Genomic DNA, 15,249 nt, shown 5'->3' with positions numbered 1-15,249 from the left:
GGGGCAGTGCAGATAACTGTGGTCATCTGTTTCGCACAGGCGGCAACGAAAGGACACAGAGGAGGCGGCGACGGCGGGAGACGTCTGCATGCTTCAGGCTTCAGTCAGCAACTGATGAGGAAAAGCTGGAACACCTCGAGTTTATATATAGAGTCGATGACGTCACGCTGATGCGAACCGCCAATCAGCATCACTGGCCTCGTGTGACGCGACGCCATAAGGATGTGTGACGTCATTGGCCTGCCCCTCGGAAACAAAAAAAAAAAAAAAAGCACTTCACCAACTCCTGGTGCACTCCACGAACTCCTGGTTGACTGACACAGGCCGACAAAGACCAACACTGCCAGCACTGGCTCACTCTGTTCAGCCTGCGATGACGTCATAGGGTGACGTCATAAACCGTCTATATAAAGTCGGCTCCGCGTGGGTCTTGACAGTTCTCATCATGCCGTCAACGACCACGAACAGCGATGAACTTGAATCAGAAGACCTTGAAGAGGATCCTGTACCCTACCAGTTGGAGCCGGCGTCCAAACTAGTCACTAAAAAGTTCCGTACTGACAGTCATCGCTACAAACTTAGGTTTAACCCAGCATGGCTGCAACGTCAACAACCTGAAGACTTACCCATCGTTCTCAGGGAGCAATTTGATGCCGTCTTGCAAGATCTCAGAAACGAAGTGAATGGCCATGATGGGGATCGAGTGGGACTGACCCTAGAACACCCTGCCTTGGATACACCCATTCGAATCACATTTCGACGTATGGAGAACCTCCAGGGCGAACACATCATGGCCAAGGTGGAAAACGTGCAACAGAGTAACCATGACTTGAACATCGACGACACGATGGACATTTTCTTACTGCACGTAGATGATCCTGATCGTATTGGCGAGGGACACGGACGTCTCAAAAACATTGTTGGTTTGAACGTTTTCCTGGAAAACAAACAATGCATTGTCCAAATCAAGAATGATCACCCACAAGATCATCGCTGCACCCGAACATTTTGCTGCCATTGGTGCCTACATGCTGGGTACTGTGGTGACGTGGTCAACGAAGGACTCTCCTGCCTTCAATGTGGAGGATGGTTTCGAAACCCCACCTGTTTTCAGCGCCATCAAGCAGCTTCCCCCAAGCATCCCAGCACCTGCTCCACCATCCACACTTGTCATCACTGCTATGCCAAAGTCAACGTTCGGCACATCCAGGGGATGGCCAACCACAAGTGTGGCACGAATCGTAATTGCAAAATCTGCAAAGAGCCTTTGAAACCCAACCATCAGTGCTACATGACACCCATCGAACCACCCAAATGCAACGATGATGGTGAAAAAAGGAATGAAGACAAAGAACGGCAACAGCGTCAGTTTATCTTTTACGACTTTGAATGCACCCAAGATCAAGGTACACACGTTCCCAACTTGTGTGTCGTCCATCTGGGATGTGGCAAATGTATTTCCGAGGCCTCGAGCGAACTTTGTGAAAAGTGTCCATGGCGTCAAGAAGGAGAAGGACCTAGCCGTGTCAAAGTGTTTCGAGGGGCGACCACCTTGAAGGACATGGGCGACTGGTTGCTCAGTCTGGTGGAAAAGAAAACCGTAAAGAAACGGAAGGCACCATCATCAAACTGTCCACCCTCGAAACACGCCAAACCATCCTCCCCAGTTGATGTGGAACAAGAAGAAGACGATGACGAAGAACAAGAAGAAAACGTTGCCATTGACGATGACGAAGTGTTGGTCATGGCTCACAATTACCGTGGGTATGATGGGCACTTGCTCCAACAGTACTTCCACCGCCATCTCGTGAAAGCACCGCAGGTCACGCTACGAGGGAATCACATCTTGCAGATGACTGTGGGGCGTCTCGTCTTTAAGGATTCCCTCAATTTCCTCACCATGGCTCTCAAACAGTTTCCAAAAACGTTTGGATTGACGGAACTCAAGAAAGGATACTTTCCACACTTTTTCAACACCGACCATAACCAAGGTTATGTGGGTCCTTATCCTCCCGCCTCCACTTATGATCCTGACAGCATGTTTCCTGCAGAACGTCAAGCTTTCTTGACCTGGTACGATGCACGAGTGGCTGAAGGGGTCGCCTTTGATCTGGACGAAGAACTGTTGGCCTACTGTCAGAGTGATGTGGATATTTTACGTCGAGGTTGTGCTGCCTTTCGTCACATCTTCATTCAGCAGAATGACATGGACCCTTTCTACGAAGCAGTGACTCTCCCCATGGCTTGCATGCTCACTTTCAGAAAGCTGTTTTTGGAACCACGTACCATTGCCATCATACCTCCTAAAGGTTATCGTCCACAGCGTCGTTACTCTCTTCAGTGTCTGCACTGGTTGAACTGGATCATGCATCAACACCCTGGCCTCCACATACAACATGCTCGTAATGGTGGGGAAGCTGGCTTTGATGGTGGTGATGGTAGCCGCTACACGGTGGACGGTTACGATGCCAACACACGTACCGTGTACGAATACCTGGGTTGTTTCTGGCATGGATGTACTCGATGTTACAAGACAGACCGATGTGTACCCCATGCCACCCTGGGCACAACCCCTTGGGAACGATTCCATCACACCATGTACCGGCTCGGTGTGTTACGACAGCATCCTGACATCGATCAAGTAGTGACCCAGTGGGAATGTGATTTCTTGAAAGAACAGAAAGACACCGAGGATCTGAGAGCGTTCCTGACCACCCTGCAAGGACCTCATGCTTACCTGCCTGACCCATTGGATCCCAGAGAGGCTTTCTTTGGAGGACGCACCAACGCCACCAAACTCTACTATGAAGCGAAGGAAGAGGAAGAGATCAAATATGTGGACGTGTGTTCTCTCTACCCTTACATCTGCAAGTATGGCACGTACCCCTTGGGGCATCCCGAGATCAAGGATCATCCTCCCGTGTCAGACTTGTTTGACCTACATGGACTCATTCAGTGTTGGGTCTTGCCACCCACGGACCTCTACCATCCTGTGCTTCCTTACCGCGTGCATGGCAAGCTGCTGTTTCCTCTGTGTCGCACTTGTGCTGAAGAAGAGTTTGTTGGCTCCTGTCCCCACGGTGACGAAGGCCGAGCATGGGTGGGCACCTACGTCAGCAAGGAGTTGCAGTATGCCGTTCAAGAGTGCGGCTATCAAGTCCTTGACATCTACGAGGCTTGGCATTTTGACAGTCTCACCACCTACGACCCTGACACGCAAGAGGGAGGATTGTTTGCCAAGTATGTGAACAATTTCTTCCAGATCAAACAAGAGGCCAGCGGATACCCTGAAGGTTGTACAGACCCCGAGGAGTACATCAGGGAGATTCAGCAAAAAGAAGGAGTCACGTTGGATCGTGCTCACATTCGCAAAAACCCTGGACTACGTGCCCTCGCGAAAGCCTGCCTAAACAACCACTGGGGCAGGTTTGGTCAACGTATCGGGTTCGACAGGACAGAGTACATCAGTTCTCCACAAAGGTACTTTGCCCTCCTTCGGGATGAACGTTGCCAAGTAAAGAATCTCAACATTATCAACGAAGACCTCCTCTGTGTCACGTATGAACTTCGCCCAGAATTTCACGACCCACATCCTGCTCACAACGTGGTCATTGCAGCCTGGGTCACAGCACAAGCCCGTCTCAAGCTCTACTCCTACCTGAAACCTTTGGATCGCCGCGTCCTGTACTTTGATACAGACAGTATCATTTACATTCATCGTCCCCTACAGTACAACCCTCCCCTGGGAGACACCTTGGGAGAACTCACCGACGAGCTGGGAGGGGGCAAAAGCATTCAGATCTTTGCATCGGCAGGACCTAAGAACTACACCTACAAGCTACGGCATCCTCAACCCGACGGCAGTGTAGTAGCTGTCAGCAAAGTCCGAGGATTTACTCTCAATCACAGGGCAAGTCAATACGTTCACTTTGACAGCATGAAGAACCTCATCTGTAAGAGGGATCGAGTCAGCATCACAGTCCCCTATCCACGTCGGATCGTACGGACAGGACTCCGCCAGAACAACACCTTGCTGTCCAAGGACACCAGCAAAGTGTACCGCATGGTGTACACCAAGCGACGCGTGATTTACGATTCCGAAGGCATGCCCGTGGAAACACTACCTTATGGCTATAAGGGCGAGTGACTATGCCTGAGGACTCAACAAAGTGACTGTTGTGGTGGTTGCTGATCATGTCATGGACAAGAAAACTGTTGATACTGTATACATGGTTTGTTTGTTTGTTTGTTTATTTATCAAGAGTCATAAAACATCATGTGATGTATGGATATTCATGTGTCGTGTCATTTGTCTTCAGGGTTAGACCTGGTGGAGTCCATGGTCACCCTTTTTTATGATGATCTTGTTAAGCACAGACCTGGTGGAGTCCATGGTCGCACACCCTCCTAGCACCTCATTGGTCAAACCCTGTTGTCACGTGTCATAAAGTCACGTGTCCTGACGTCACGCGTCATAAAGACCTCCTAAACGCAACTCCTCATTCCGACTTTAGTCGTCAGAGAGAGAGCACACACACACCTCTTGGTTTTCAGTATGTTCCACCCCCAAGCCAGAAAACACAAAAGGATGCAGTCTGTTCACCGTGATAAGCTCTGGACCAATCGCCTCAGTCTCGTCGTAGCCATCAAAGATATCGAAGCTGTGGTCGACAAATTGGTGGAGTTTAAACTCCTTACCCTCTTCATGAAGGCTGACATCATGGAGGTACCACAAACCTCTTACAATCGGATCAGAGCTTTATTAGATGTTCTGCCCCGGTGAGGACCCCAAGCTTACACCCTCTTTTGCAAAGCGTTGAAGGAATGTGGCGAGACAGACGCCATGAGAGTGTTGGGAGTAGAGACTCCCACAGAGACTCCCGGAGAGGCTCCACCCAGTGACAGACGACAACTGACTCTGCAGGATGTTTGGGATGATCGTAGAATGCTGATCTTATGGAGGGACGGAGTCACGGAGTCACTTCTTAGAACAGGTCAGAGAAGCGATGCAGAACCAGTCACAGTGACAGAGACGAATGAGTGATGTCATCCAAGGTCATGATGTCATCGCATGTGTGTGTATATATAAAGAAGAGTTTGTGTGTGAGACTTGTCATTCATCATCATGTTGTTCACGTTGCTGTTTGTGATCACCACGTATCTGGAAGAGAGACACTTCTTAGAACAGATCAGACAAGCGGTGCAAGAGGCGGTGCAGAAGCAACAGGCTCGTGACGCCATGCGTGACGTCAATGCGTGACGTCAATGCGTGACGTCAATGCGTGACGTCATAGCACGTGCAGCTGCTGTATAAAAAACTCGGGATCCATCGAGACGTCTTCAGTCGTACCAGTTCAGTCAGCATGGCAGCATCTCCACGTCAGCACAGTAAGTATGGTTTTTCACTTACTTAACTCAACAAAGTACGCGACCGCACAGAGCATTTGTAGGCCCGAGGGCATCATGCTTGCACAATGCAACCGTCGAAACGTTGATGTTAATATTTTTTACCATTCCATGTTACAGGTACTAGAGATTGTCCACTGCTCCCTTCTTCCAACATGGACCACATCATGAGGGCTGAATACATCCAATCCCCTTCGAGGTACTTTGCTCTTCTCCAGGATGAACGTTATCATGTGAAGGACGTACTCATCATCCATGAGGACCTCATCTGTGTCACTTATTCCGTTCGTAAGTCGGAATCCTCCAAAGAGACAAAAGTCAAGACACCCAAGGCCGTCCCTCCTAAATGGGTGGTGATACCACCACCAGGGACAACCCCTGCCGCCACAATGACGAGGAAGACACAGAAGGAGGAGGAGGAGGTGGTGGTGGTCAGCGAGAAGAAGAAGAAAACACCCACCAAGAAGACCCTGGTTAATCCTATGGATACCCCTGCCACGGCTCCTCCAAAACAAAAGAAACAGAAGTTGGAGGAGAAGGTTCCCGTCAAGACATCCCCTAAGAAGGTGTCCAAGAGTATCTCTCACAAGGGTCCCTCTCCCAAGAGTGTCTCTCCCAAGAGTACTTGTCTCAAGAGTACCCTTCCCAAAGGTACCCTTCCCAAAGGTACCCCTCCCAAAGGTACCCCTCCCAAAGGTACCCCTACCACGAAGAAGATGAAGAAGAAGGAAGCACCTACCACCACCACCACCACCACCACCACCACCACCACCAAGGCAGCAGACCCACAGAGTGTCAAGAAACAGATGACGTCTGATGTGCTGTGGAACAATGATCAGCAAACTGTTGATGTCAGCCCCGACAAGTTAACCTCTCCTGCTAGCCCCGACGCAACACCCCACGATGAGTTGCCTCCTGATCTACAAGACTTGTATGATCTACTACCGATGCTGTCACCAGAGATGACACCGTCGACTATCCCCATGACTGATGCAAAGCAGACAGCAACAACAACAACAGTGTCAGCTGAGACTTCTGCCGACACGTCTGCTCATTCAGGCCTGATGACGACAGATCCCATGATGACATCCGTGATGGCTCCAGAGACGACTTCATCCGAGATGACTGCATCAGAGATGATGCCTCCCGAGGACTATCCAGACATTCCTGGACAAATGGACTTTCTACGTTGTTCGACTTGTAATCCCCACGACCATTTGAACTGGTGGTGATCTGTTGTTGTTGTTGTTGTGGTTCACAAGTTGTTGGTGTTGTTCCAATAAAATTCAACGTGAATGGTTTGAATGTGTTGTATATATCTTCAAGGTTCATTGATCCTTGAGGTCATTTCTGGTGTCACCTGCAGAGCGATAAGACGTATGTCAGGGACACTGTCAGGGACCATGTCAGGGACCATGTCAGGGACACAGTCAGGGACACTGTTAAGGGGCGACGACCTGGTGGATGCCATGGTCACCCCACTCACGTTACGTCATCCTTTTACCATGTTGATTGCAGGCCCTACAGGGTCGGGTAAAACGTCGTTCGTCAAAACGTTGCTGGAACACGTGTTTCAACCAGGGATTCTCGATCTACTGCCTCAGGGGATCGTTTGGGTGTACAGTGAATGGCAACCCATGCACGAAGATTTGGAAGTGTTGACATCAAAGTTAAACCTTCCCCTGACCTTTGTGCAAACCATGAGCGAAGCCAACACGCAGTTACCTGCAACAGGGTCTGTTGGGGCTGGGGGTGGGGGTGGTTTGCCTGCACCCCACTGGTTGATCATTGACGATTTTCTGGGCGATCATAGCAAAGAGGAAGAGGCGGACGTGTTGCGATGGTTTACCAAGAAAAGTCATCATCGCAACACGTCCGTGTTGTACCTGACGCAAAACCTCTTTGCCTCAACACCTCATCATCGCACCATTAGTTTAAATGCTCACTATCTGGTGCTGTTTAAAAACCCGAGAGATGCCTCTCAAATGGATCACTTGGCTCGACAAATCTTTCCAGGACAGATGGCTTTCCTTCGAGAAGCCTACGAGGATGCCACCTTGGCTCCTTATTCCTATCTGTTTCTGGACTTGAAACCCACCACGGCCAAAGAGCATCGTGTGCGTACCCATCTCTTTCGCAACCCCACCACCCTTTACGTTCCCAAGTGATAAATAGCGCTGACTGTCGACCTGACCCATCAGTTGAGTCTGACCTGCCATGGGAAACAGACGAAAACAGACCCAGCCCCGCAAACGTGCTGTTGTTGCCACAGGCTTGTTTAAACCCGCTCATAAAACCCTCCCCACCACCTTGGGACGTGATCCCACCGAACGTCATCGCTCGGGTGTACAACGGTTGTACGAAAGTCTCAGGACACCTCTTCCTCCTGCTTCCACCTCCTCCTCTGCCAAACCCAGAAGACCTTCCTTAAAAGAGTTGTACCCCGCCACTCCCACCATGGCGGCAGCAGCAAACACGTTTGTCCCTGTCTATACGCATCGTGCTTCACCTGCCGTCACCTTGTCGCCTCCTTCTTCTTCTTCTTCTTCTTTTGATGTCACCCCTTCGTTCTCGTCGTCGTCGTCTCCTACCATGATTCAACCCTTTCAACCCTTGACGTCTCCGGCCATGATTCAACGACCTCGTGCTCCTAGCTCCACCAAACCGACACGCTCCAAACCGACGACACGCAGAAGAGTCAAACCCATCCGCCTTGTGAAACGCTTGCCTTTGGCAGAGAGTGTGGCTATCAAAGGACGTCATCGGCTGTTGCAATGGTTTTCCATCGCCGTGAGAAATATGCAAGCAGGACGTGTTCCTTTGAAGACGCAACACAAGACCTGGCTGTTGAGACACCAAGACGTGTTAACCAAGATGACCAATCCACGTTTGCCTGTGGATGAACGTCTGAGTTACCTGATGAAACGCAGTGGCAGTGGAACGTTGGCAGGTGTGTTGACACGCATCTTGTTGAACTGGCAGTCCTACCTGCAGGAGGAACAACAGAAGCGACAACATCCAACTCGTCGCCAAAGGAAACCTCAAGGGAAACCTCAAAGGCCACCTCAAAGACAGCCTCAAAGGAAACCTCAGGGGCGTCGTCACTCCAGGAAACAGACCAAGAAGGGCAACAACAAGAAAACAGACCCAGGGGCAGCCTTGACCCGCATGGTGTTACGAAGCCAGAAGAAGAAGAAGAACAAGAAGACAACGGCATTACTCCCACTTCCTCCACCAACGCTACCCTAAATAAATAGAGGTATCCCATCCTTATCCTCGTCAGTTCCATGGTAGCAGCAGTAGCAGCAGGAACATCATGTCTGCCCGTTTGAAACGTCACAAAGAAGCGCTCTGTCATGTGTGTAGTCCTACAGCAACACCAGCCATGCGACAGGCTATTTTGAAACATGCTCCGTCTGAACTGATTCAAGCCATCTGCGAATGTGTGGTGAATTTGTATGGAGGTAACATTCCCATGACAGCACAGCAACGCCATCGTTTACAAAAGCATGGACCCCTCATGCATACGTTGATGAAAAAGAAAGTGTCTGTGGCCAAGAAACGCAAACTGTTACAACAGAAAGGCAGGGGATTGGGTCTCTTGTCTGCCTTGGCCTCGGTGGTGGGTCCTTTGGTGTCTGGTCTGTTGGGGCGATGATCATAAATACAGGGATCCTCTCGGATTGGGGTTAGTTGTCTCTGCACCATGATGAAGCATGCACGGAAGATGGTGATGGTCCCCGAAGAGGTATGGCAAAGTCTGCAAGACGAAAAACGACGTCATTTGCTCAAGTCCAACCTATTGGAACAGAAACGGTTACACACGCTTCACGATATGGATACCCTCGTTCGTGATGACACGATTCCCTTCAGGGACAGAGAGCAGCAGTATAACACCTTGTTGCAACAGATGTTGGCGTTTCAAGACAAAGCAGCAGCAGCTGCAGCAACAACAACAACAGCACGACGCACCAGCCACACGCAACCATGGAACGGAATCCCTGCCAACACCAATCAGGAAGGAACAACACCCCTCGGGAAAGGAGGGACTCCTCCCCTCCTAGCTGCTCCCCGTAAGTACGGTTTACTTACTGAGTTACACTCTGGCCTGTGTAGAGGTCGCCTAGAAGTTTTAGGTCTACAAGTCTTAAGACTAAGAGAGCTGTCATCCTAAGCATGGAGAGCGCGAAGCCGGTTACAGAGTCACTGACTCATGTTGTTCTTTGATTCTTTTGTTTCAGAACACTCCTCCTCCTCCTCCTCCTCCTCTGACCTCATTCTGAATGACGTGGTGCAAACGATTCCTAAAACGCTGCAAGCCAAGGCCAAACAGCTGATGGCACGGATACAAGCCCATCCTGACTTGGGTTGGAATGAAAACGGTCAATTCGTGGTGGAAGGGGAACCCATGCCTGGGACTCACATGGTGGATCTCATCAATGATCTGGTGCGACAACGTACCAAAGCAGATCCTCCACGGGGTTGGAACGTTCTGGCTCAGTATCTCGCTTCCAGCAACGTCCCTCATGAACTGATTGGCAACCCTCTCCGTTGGTCCTGGATGATGAAAACAAAAGGATCAGCATCCACCACCCAGCAACCTGGCACACAACAGGCAACACCACCTGACACCCCTGTTAAACGTCCAGGAGGAGAAGCCTTGTTTTTAACACCACCTCAATCGAATCTTGCTGGCGTCAAGAAGAAGAAGAAGAAGAAGACAGAGACTCCCTCTTCCCCTCTGAACCGAGTGCGTCAATGGATTGACTTTTAATCATAAACGAGAGCAGAGGGTGACATCTACAACAGTGTTAGCATGAGACGTCCCAAGAGAAACAACAACAACAGCAGCAAGTCCTCCTCCTCCTCCTCCTCCTCCTCTTTGTCGCCTGCCTGGGTACGATGGCTTCACCATACTTATTACGATCCCAAAGATCCAGCAGGCTATGGAGGGTGGCGTGGTTTGTGGCAAGCAGCAGTCAAACAGCAAGCCGTGGGATCCCAGAAAGGGAAACCCCAGAAAGGGAAACCCCAGAAGGGGAAATCCCAGAAGGGGAAACCCCAGAAGGGGAGGACCCAGAAGGGGACTCGGTGGTGGAACGTTTTCAAAGAACGTTGAAAAACCGTATGTGGCGTTATTTCACCCAACATGGAACACGTCACTACCTCAAGGCTTTACCCCAGCTGATGCATGCCTACAATCATCGCATTCATCGCACGATCGGACAGCGACCCGTGGATGTGCATCCCCACAACCCTTACGACGAAATTCGGGTGTTGGATCACATGGAGCGCCAGAAGGAACGGCAGAAGCAACGTCAGCAGAAGCAGAAGCACCATCAACACCAGCGTTCTCTCTTGTTACCTGGGACCCGTTTTTGCTTGAACAAGGCCAAAGGGACCTTTGACAAAGGGTATCTTCCCAACTGGACCAGCGAATTGTTCACCGTGGATCGCGTCGTGAAAGGGCGTGTGCCTCCTGCCTACCGAGTGAAAGATGATCATGGAGAAGTGCTCCAAGGCACCTTTTACCCCGAGGAACTACAACCCATTCAGAAAACGGATGACGTGTACAAAGTCGATCAGGTCTTGAAACGTCGACGGCGTCAAAAGAAGGACGAAGTGTTAGTGAGGTGGTCAGATTACCCGGCCAGCTTCGATTCATGGATCCCTGCGGCTCATTTGGTCTTTTAAATAAGGGTGGTATCCCTCTGTCACCGTCATTTGGGTCATACTCCCTGCCCAATCATGCAGAGCGAACCCAGGCTCAGGTGCAAGGAGAACAACAACAAGGCTTCCTCCTCCTCCTCACGTTGGTGTTGTTTTGGTATGGACTTGCCACGCAGTGAAGTGGTGTTTTTCTCCCAAGTGTTGCTGATATATGGCGTGGTCGTCATGAGCATGGTTCAGTTGGCATTGGACCACGGTGAGAAACAGTTGTGGACAGCGTTGTTGGCCAGTTCGTTGGGATACTTGCTCCCACAACCCACGTTGGTATCATCGTCGCCGTCATCGTTGACTTCTTCTTCTTTTGCTCCTGCTGCCGCTACCGCATCTTCGACTCCCACCGTGTCCAGTCTGGTTCCCTAAGCGCAAGGATGGCCATGACCTTGTTTTCCTCCAAGCAGGACTTTTACGTCACCTTACCCAGCGATGCGTCCATGGATGTTCATCCCGACAACAAGGTGAACCATTACGAAGTCAAACTCCCCTTTCCCATTCAAGTGAATCGTCAAGAGTGGGAAGTGGGTGTCAGTGAACTTCATTTTCCCATGACGTGGTACAACGTGTCGTACCCCTTCAACTGGTTTGTGCTTCGCGTGAACTTGGAACGCTTGACCAGGATTTACAGTTCAGGAGCACCGGATGCGACCGTGATCGAAGAGAACCCAGGCATCATACGAGCCGTCAGCGAAAAGGTGATCATTCCCGAAGACGTGTATTCCGCTCGAGAACTGGTCCAGAGACTGAACATCCTGCTTCAGCTTGCCTGTGCACGATTGTTGGAAAAGCATACAGCTACTGTGTACCAGTCGGATGCCAGAGGTCGTTACACCGTCACCGTGAACTACCCCAAAGAAGAACTCTGATTTGAAATGCGCGGCCCAACGCACGTCAACTTTTATGCTCCCACACCGAAAGACATGTGCAGGGCCATCTCGGGTTCTTCCTGCAAAACAGCCACCCAACCAGACCACGATGCCATTAGGTCTGCCTACACCACTCAACTGGTGTTGCCTGTTTCCTTGGTACGCATGCTCGGATTCATGCAGCTCCCCGTGGTCGACGAAGCAGAGGAAATAAGTCAAGTCTCCACTTACCCTGTCCATGTGAGTGTGTTTGACCGTCCTCTTGTGGTGGGGGAACAGGAAGCCGACCATCTGGCTGGCTTTGATATGGTTTACGTCTACTCGGATGTGGTAGAAGATCAAATTGTTGGGGATACCATGGCTCCCTTACTGATGTATGTTCCCGTATCTCGTCGAATGATGGAAGACAGCATCATGATGAAAACTCCCCAGCATGTACGCTACATGGGATTGCGTCAGGGAACCACGGATGCCATTCAAATCTATTTAATGGATGACATAGGACGACCCGTGCCATTCCAGAAAGGGAAGACCATCGTGACACTCCATTTCCGTCCCCGTCGTCTGGGCACGTACTGACATGGTAGGACATCAGTGTATCCGACACCGGTGCAGCACCGGCTTGGGTGGCCTACAACAACAAGGACAAGGTTTAGCCGCGTACCGAGGTCGCATTCATCAACGCGGGAGAGGTCTCGGAAACATCTTGGGAAGCTTGGGCCGTTCAGCCCTCTCCATGCTGAAGACGCTGGGAAAATCGGCTCTCAAAACCGGTGTGAAGATGCTGCCAGGCTTAGTGCAAGATATTCGTTCTGGACGTTGTAGTGTACGGGACAGTTTGAAACATCATGGAAAACAGGCCTTACTGACCACCTTGCAGTCACAGTCATCACCGGCACACAAAAGAAAACGAAATCCGTCATCTGGTGCCATAAAGAAGAAGAAGAAGAAACAACAACAAAAAACGCCAAGCTTTGTTTGAGTCGTCATGGAACTTTGTGACATTGGACTTGACATAAAAAAGGATCATTCCCATGAACAAGGGTCAGTTCAACACCAGACACGAACCTGTCAAGACCTGTTGGGCAGACCTGCCAAGATGATGCGCCGTGATGCTTGTGAATGTGGCAAGTCACAGTTGGATCTCTTTTCGGTTCCTCCTGTGGTGACGTCAGTTCAAGAGGGTCAGTGGATTCGATACAGTCCTCTGACACCCCCTTCGGTGGCGGGTCCCCTCCAGTTTAACATTACCAACCCTGTGAATGCGTACATCGATTTGAATCAGTGTTACCTTCGCATCTGCCTCAAAATCAAGAATACCAATGGCACGGATGCCACTCATGATGGGGATGACCGACTCGTCATGTCCACGGTGAACAACATGATGCATTCCCTCTTTCGAGAAGTGCGTGTGCAAGTGGGACTCAACCAGTTGGAAATCACCCCCTCCGTGGGAACCTATCCCTACCGAGCCTATTTGGAAACGTTACTGAGTTATGGGAAGGCAGCCAAAGGGACGCATCTCCAGTGCCCAGGATGGTACACCGATGAAGCTGGAAAAATGGATGACTTCAATGCCGTCGCTCAGAATGTCAATGCAGGACTCGTCGCACGACGGCGGGTCATTTTACCCACCCGAGAAGTGGAACTAACAGGGCGTCTCCACTGTGACCTGTTTCTCCAAGACCGGTACCTGGTGGATGGCGTCCCCATGAAACTAGAACTGATTCGGAGCCCGAGTGATTTCTACTTGATGAGTGCTGGAGATGTGGAATGTCGATTTGAACTGACCAAAGCCGATTTTTACGTACGCGAAGTCAACATCGATCCTGCCATACGGGAACAGCACGTGAAACACATGTCACCAGGAGTCACGGCCAAATATCCTTTGACCCGAGTCCAAGTCACGGCTCACGACATTCCAGGAGGAGGGCGCGATTTCCACAAAGATCAACTGGTGGGAGGACAACTGCCCAAACGCGTGGTGTTGGGACTGGTGGACAACGATGCTTTTGCCGGTAGCAAGGAAAAGAACCCCTTCCATTTCAAACACAACAACGTGACCAGTCTCAAACTGAAACTCAATGGCCAGGAAGTGCATGGCACAGAAATCAAAAGTGACTTTCAGAACAACAGTTGTTCGCTCAAACAGTTGTACATGAACCTGTTTCGCAACACGGGACACCTGTGGCAAGAACATCCCTGCAACCCCACCCTAGACGAGTTCAGGAACGGATTCACACTGTGGGTGGTGGATTTGACGGCAGATCTTGGAGCAGACGAAGGTCATAACTACCCACGACACACAGGCAAGTTGGGACTCGAACTCCAGTTTGCAGAACCCTTACCGCGTCCGGTCACCCTCGTCTGCTTCGAGGAATACGAAAGCGTGTTGGAAATTGATCAGTTCCGCAACGCTCTGATGGTCTAAGGATGGATGGACTGACGACCAAGGACTTGAAAGCCTACGTCCAACAGGACCCCCTGCTGCGACCCCTTTACCAAGGGACTTTTGCCCGAGATCACTTTGCCATCACCGTGCTAAGTGAACGACACGGACCTTATCCTAAAGCTTACATCGTCAACACGGACCCCAGTCATCTCCCGGGACAACACTGGGTGTGCGTGTATCGTCCAGCACCGGGTGTCTTTGAGTACTTTGACAGTTATGGCGTCCCTACCCACTACTATGGACCAAGGTATTCTATAAGTGATCCCTACCAACTGCATCCGGACGTTCGGCATGTCATGGCCTACAGTGGATGGCTCGCACAGCGGTGGAATGTGAATTCACTTCAACCCTGGTTCAGTAGCTCTTGCGGAATGTACTGCCTGTTTGTCCTGGCTCATCGTGCCCGTGGATGGACTTTCGACGACGTGATGGAACAGTTTGATCCCTTCAACACCCTCGTCAATGAAGAACGTGTGAAACGCTGGTTTCAACTCACACGCCTGCCAGACAACAACAACAACAACCACGTCCAGGATCCACAGCCCTGTCAAACATGTTGTTCTTATGGTTCTGATGTTATGATGTTCTCTTCATGTTCGAGTTCCTACCGTTTGTAAACAAAAGATCAGGGACGCCCCTAATCCTGACTCTTTTGTCACCATGGTTCTTGTTAGCGGGGGAAATAAAACGTTGAAAAAAAAACAAACCAACACACATGCCTTGTTATGATTGTCATAGCATGAAAGCATTCTTTAGAGAAAGTTGGATGGCCCTGAAAAGGGCCGGGGTTTTTTTCCGTTG

At 50.5% G+C, this 15,249-nt stretch overlaps 2 protein-coding genes across 2 annotated transcripts; both read left to right on the top strand.

Annotated features, from left to right (window-relative positions):
* Positions 1-445: 445 nt before the first annotated feature.
* On the top strand, positions 446-4,147 carry LOC137259357 (uncharacterized). Its single transcript, XM_067797034.1, has one exon. It carries the CDS (start codon positions 446-448, stop codon positions 4,145-4,147), a length of 3,702 nt encoding a protein of 1,233 aa, XP_067653135.1.
* An 8,837-nt stretch (positions 4,148-12,984) lies between these two features.
* Positions 12,985-14,427, top strand: LOC137259356 (uncharacterized protein F54H12.2-like). Its single transcript, XM_067797033.1, has one exon. It carries the CDS (start codon positions 12,985-12,987, stop codon positions 14,425-14,427), a length of 1,443 nt encoding a protein of 480 aa, XP_067653134.1.
* The last annotated feature ends 822 nt before the right edge of the window (positions 14,428-15,249 follow it).

Source organism: Haliotis asinina, chromosome 13, assembly GCF_037392515.1.
Source record: "Haliotis asinina isolate JCU_RB_2024 chromosome 13, JCU_Hal_asi_v2, whole genome shotgun sequence".
In the NCBI taxonomy this organism is placed as follows: Eukaryota; Metazoa; Mollusca; class Gastropoda; order Lepetellida; family Haliotidae; genus Haliotis; species Haliotis asinina.
This window is presented reverse-complemented; position numbering and strand designations above follow the sequence as displayed.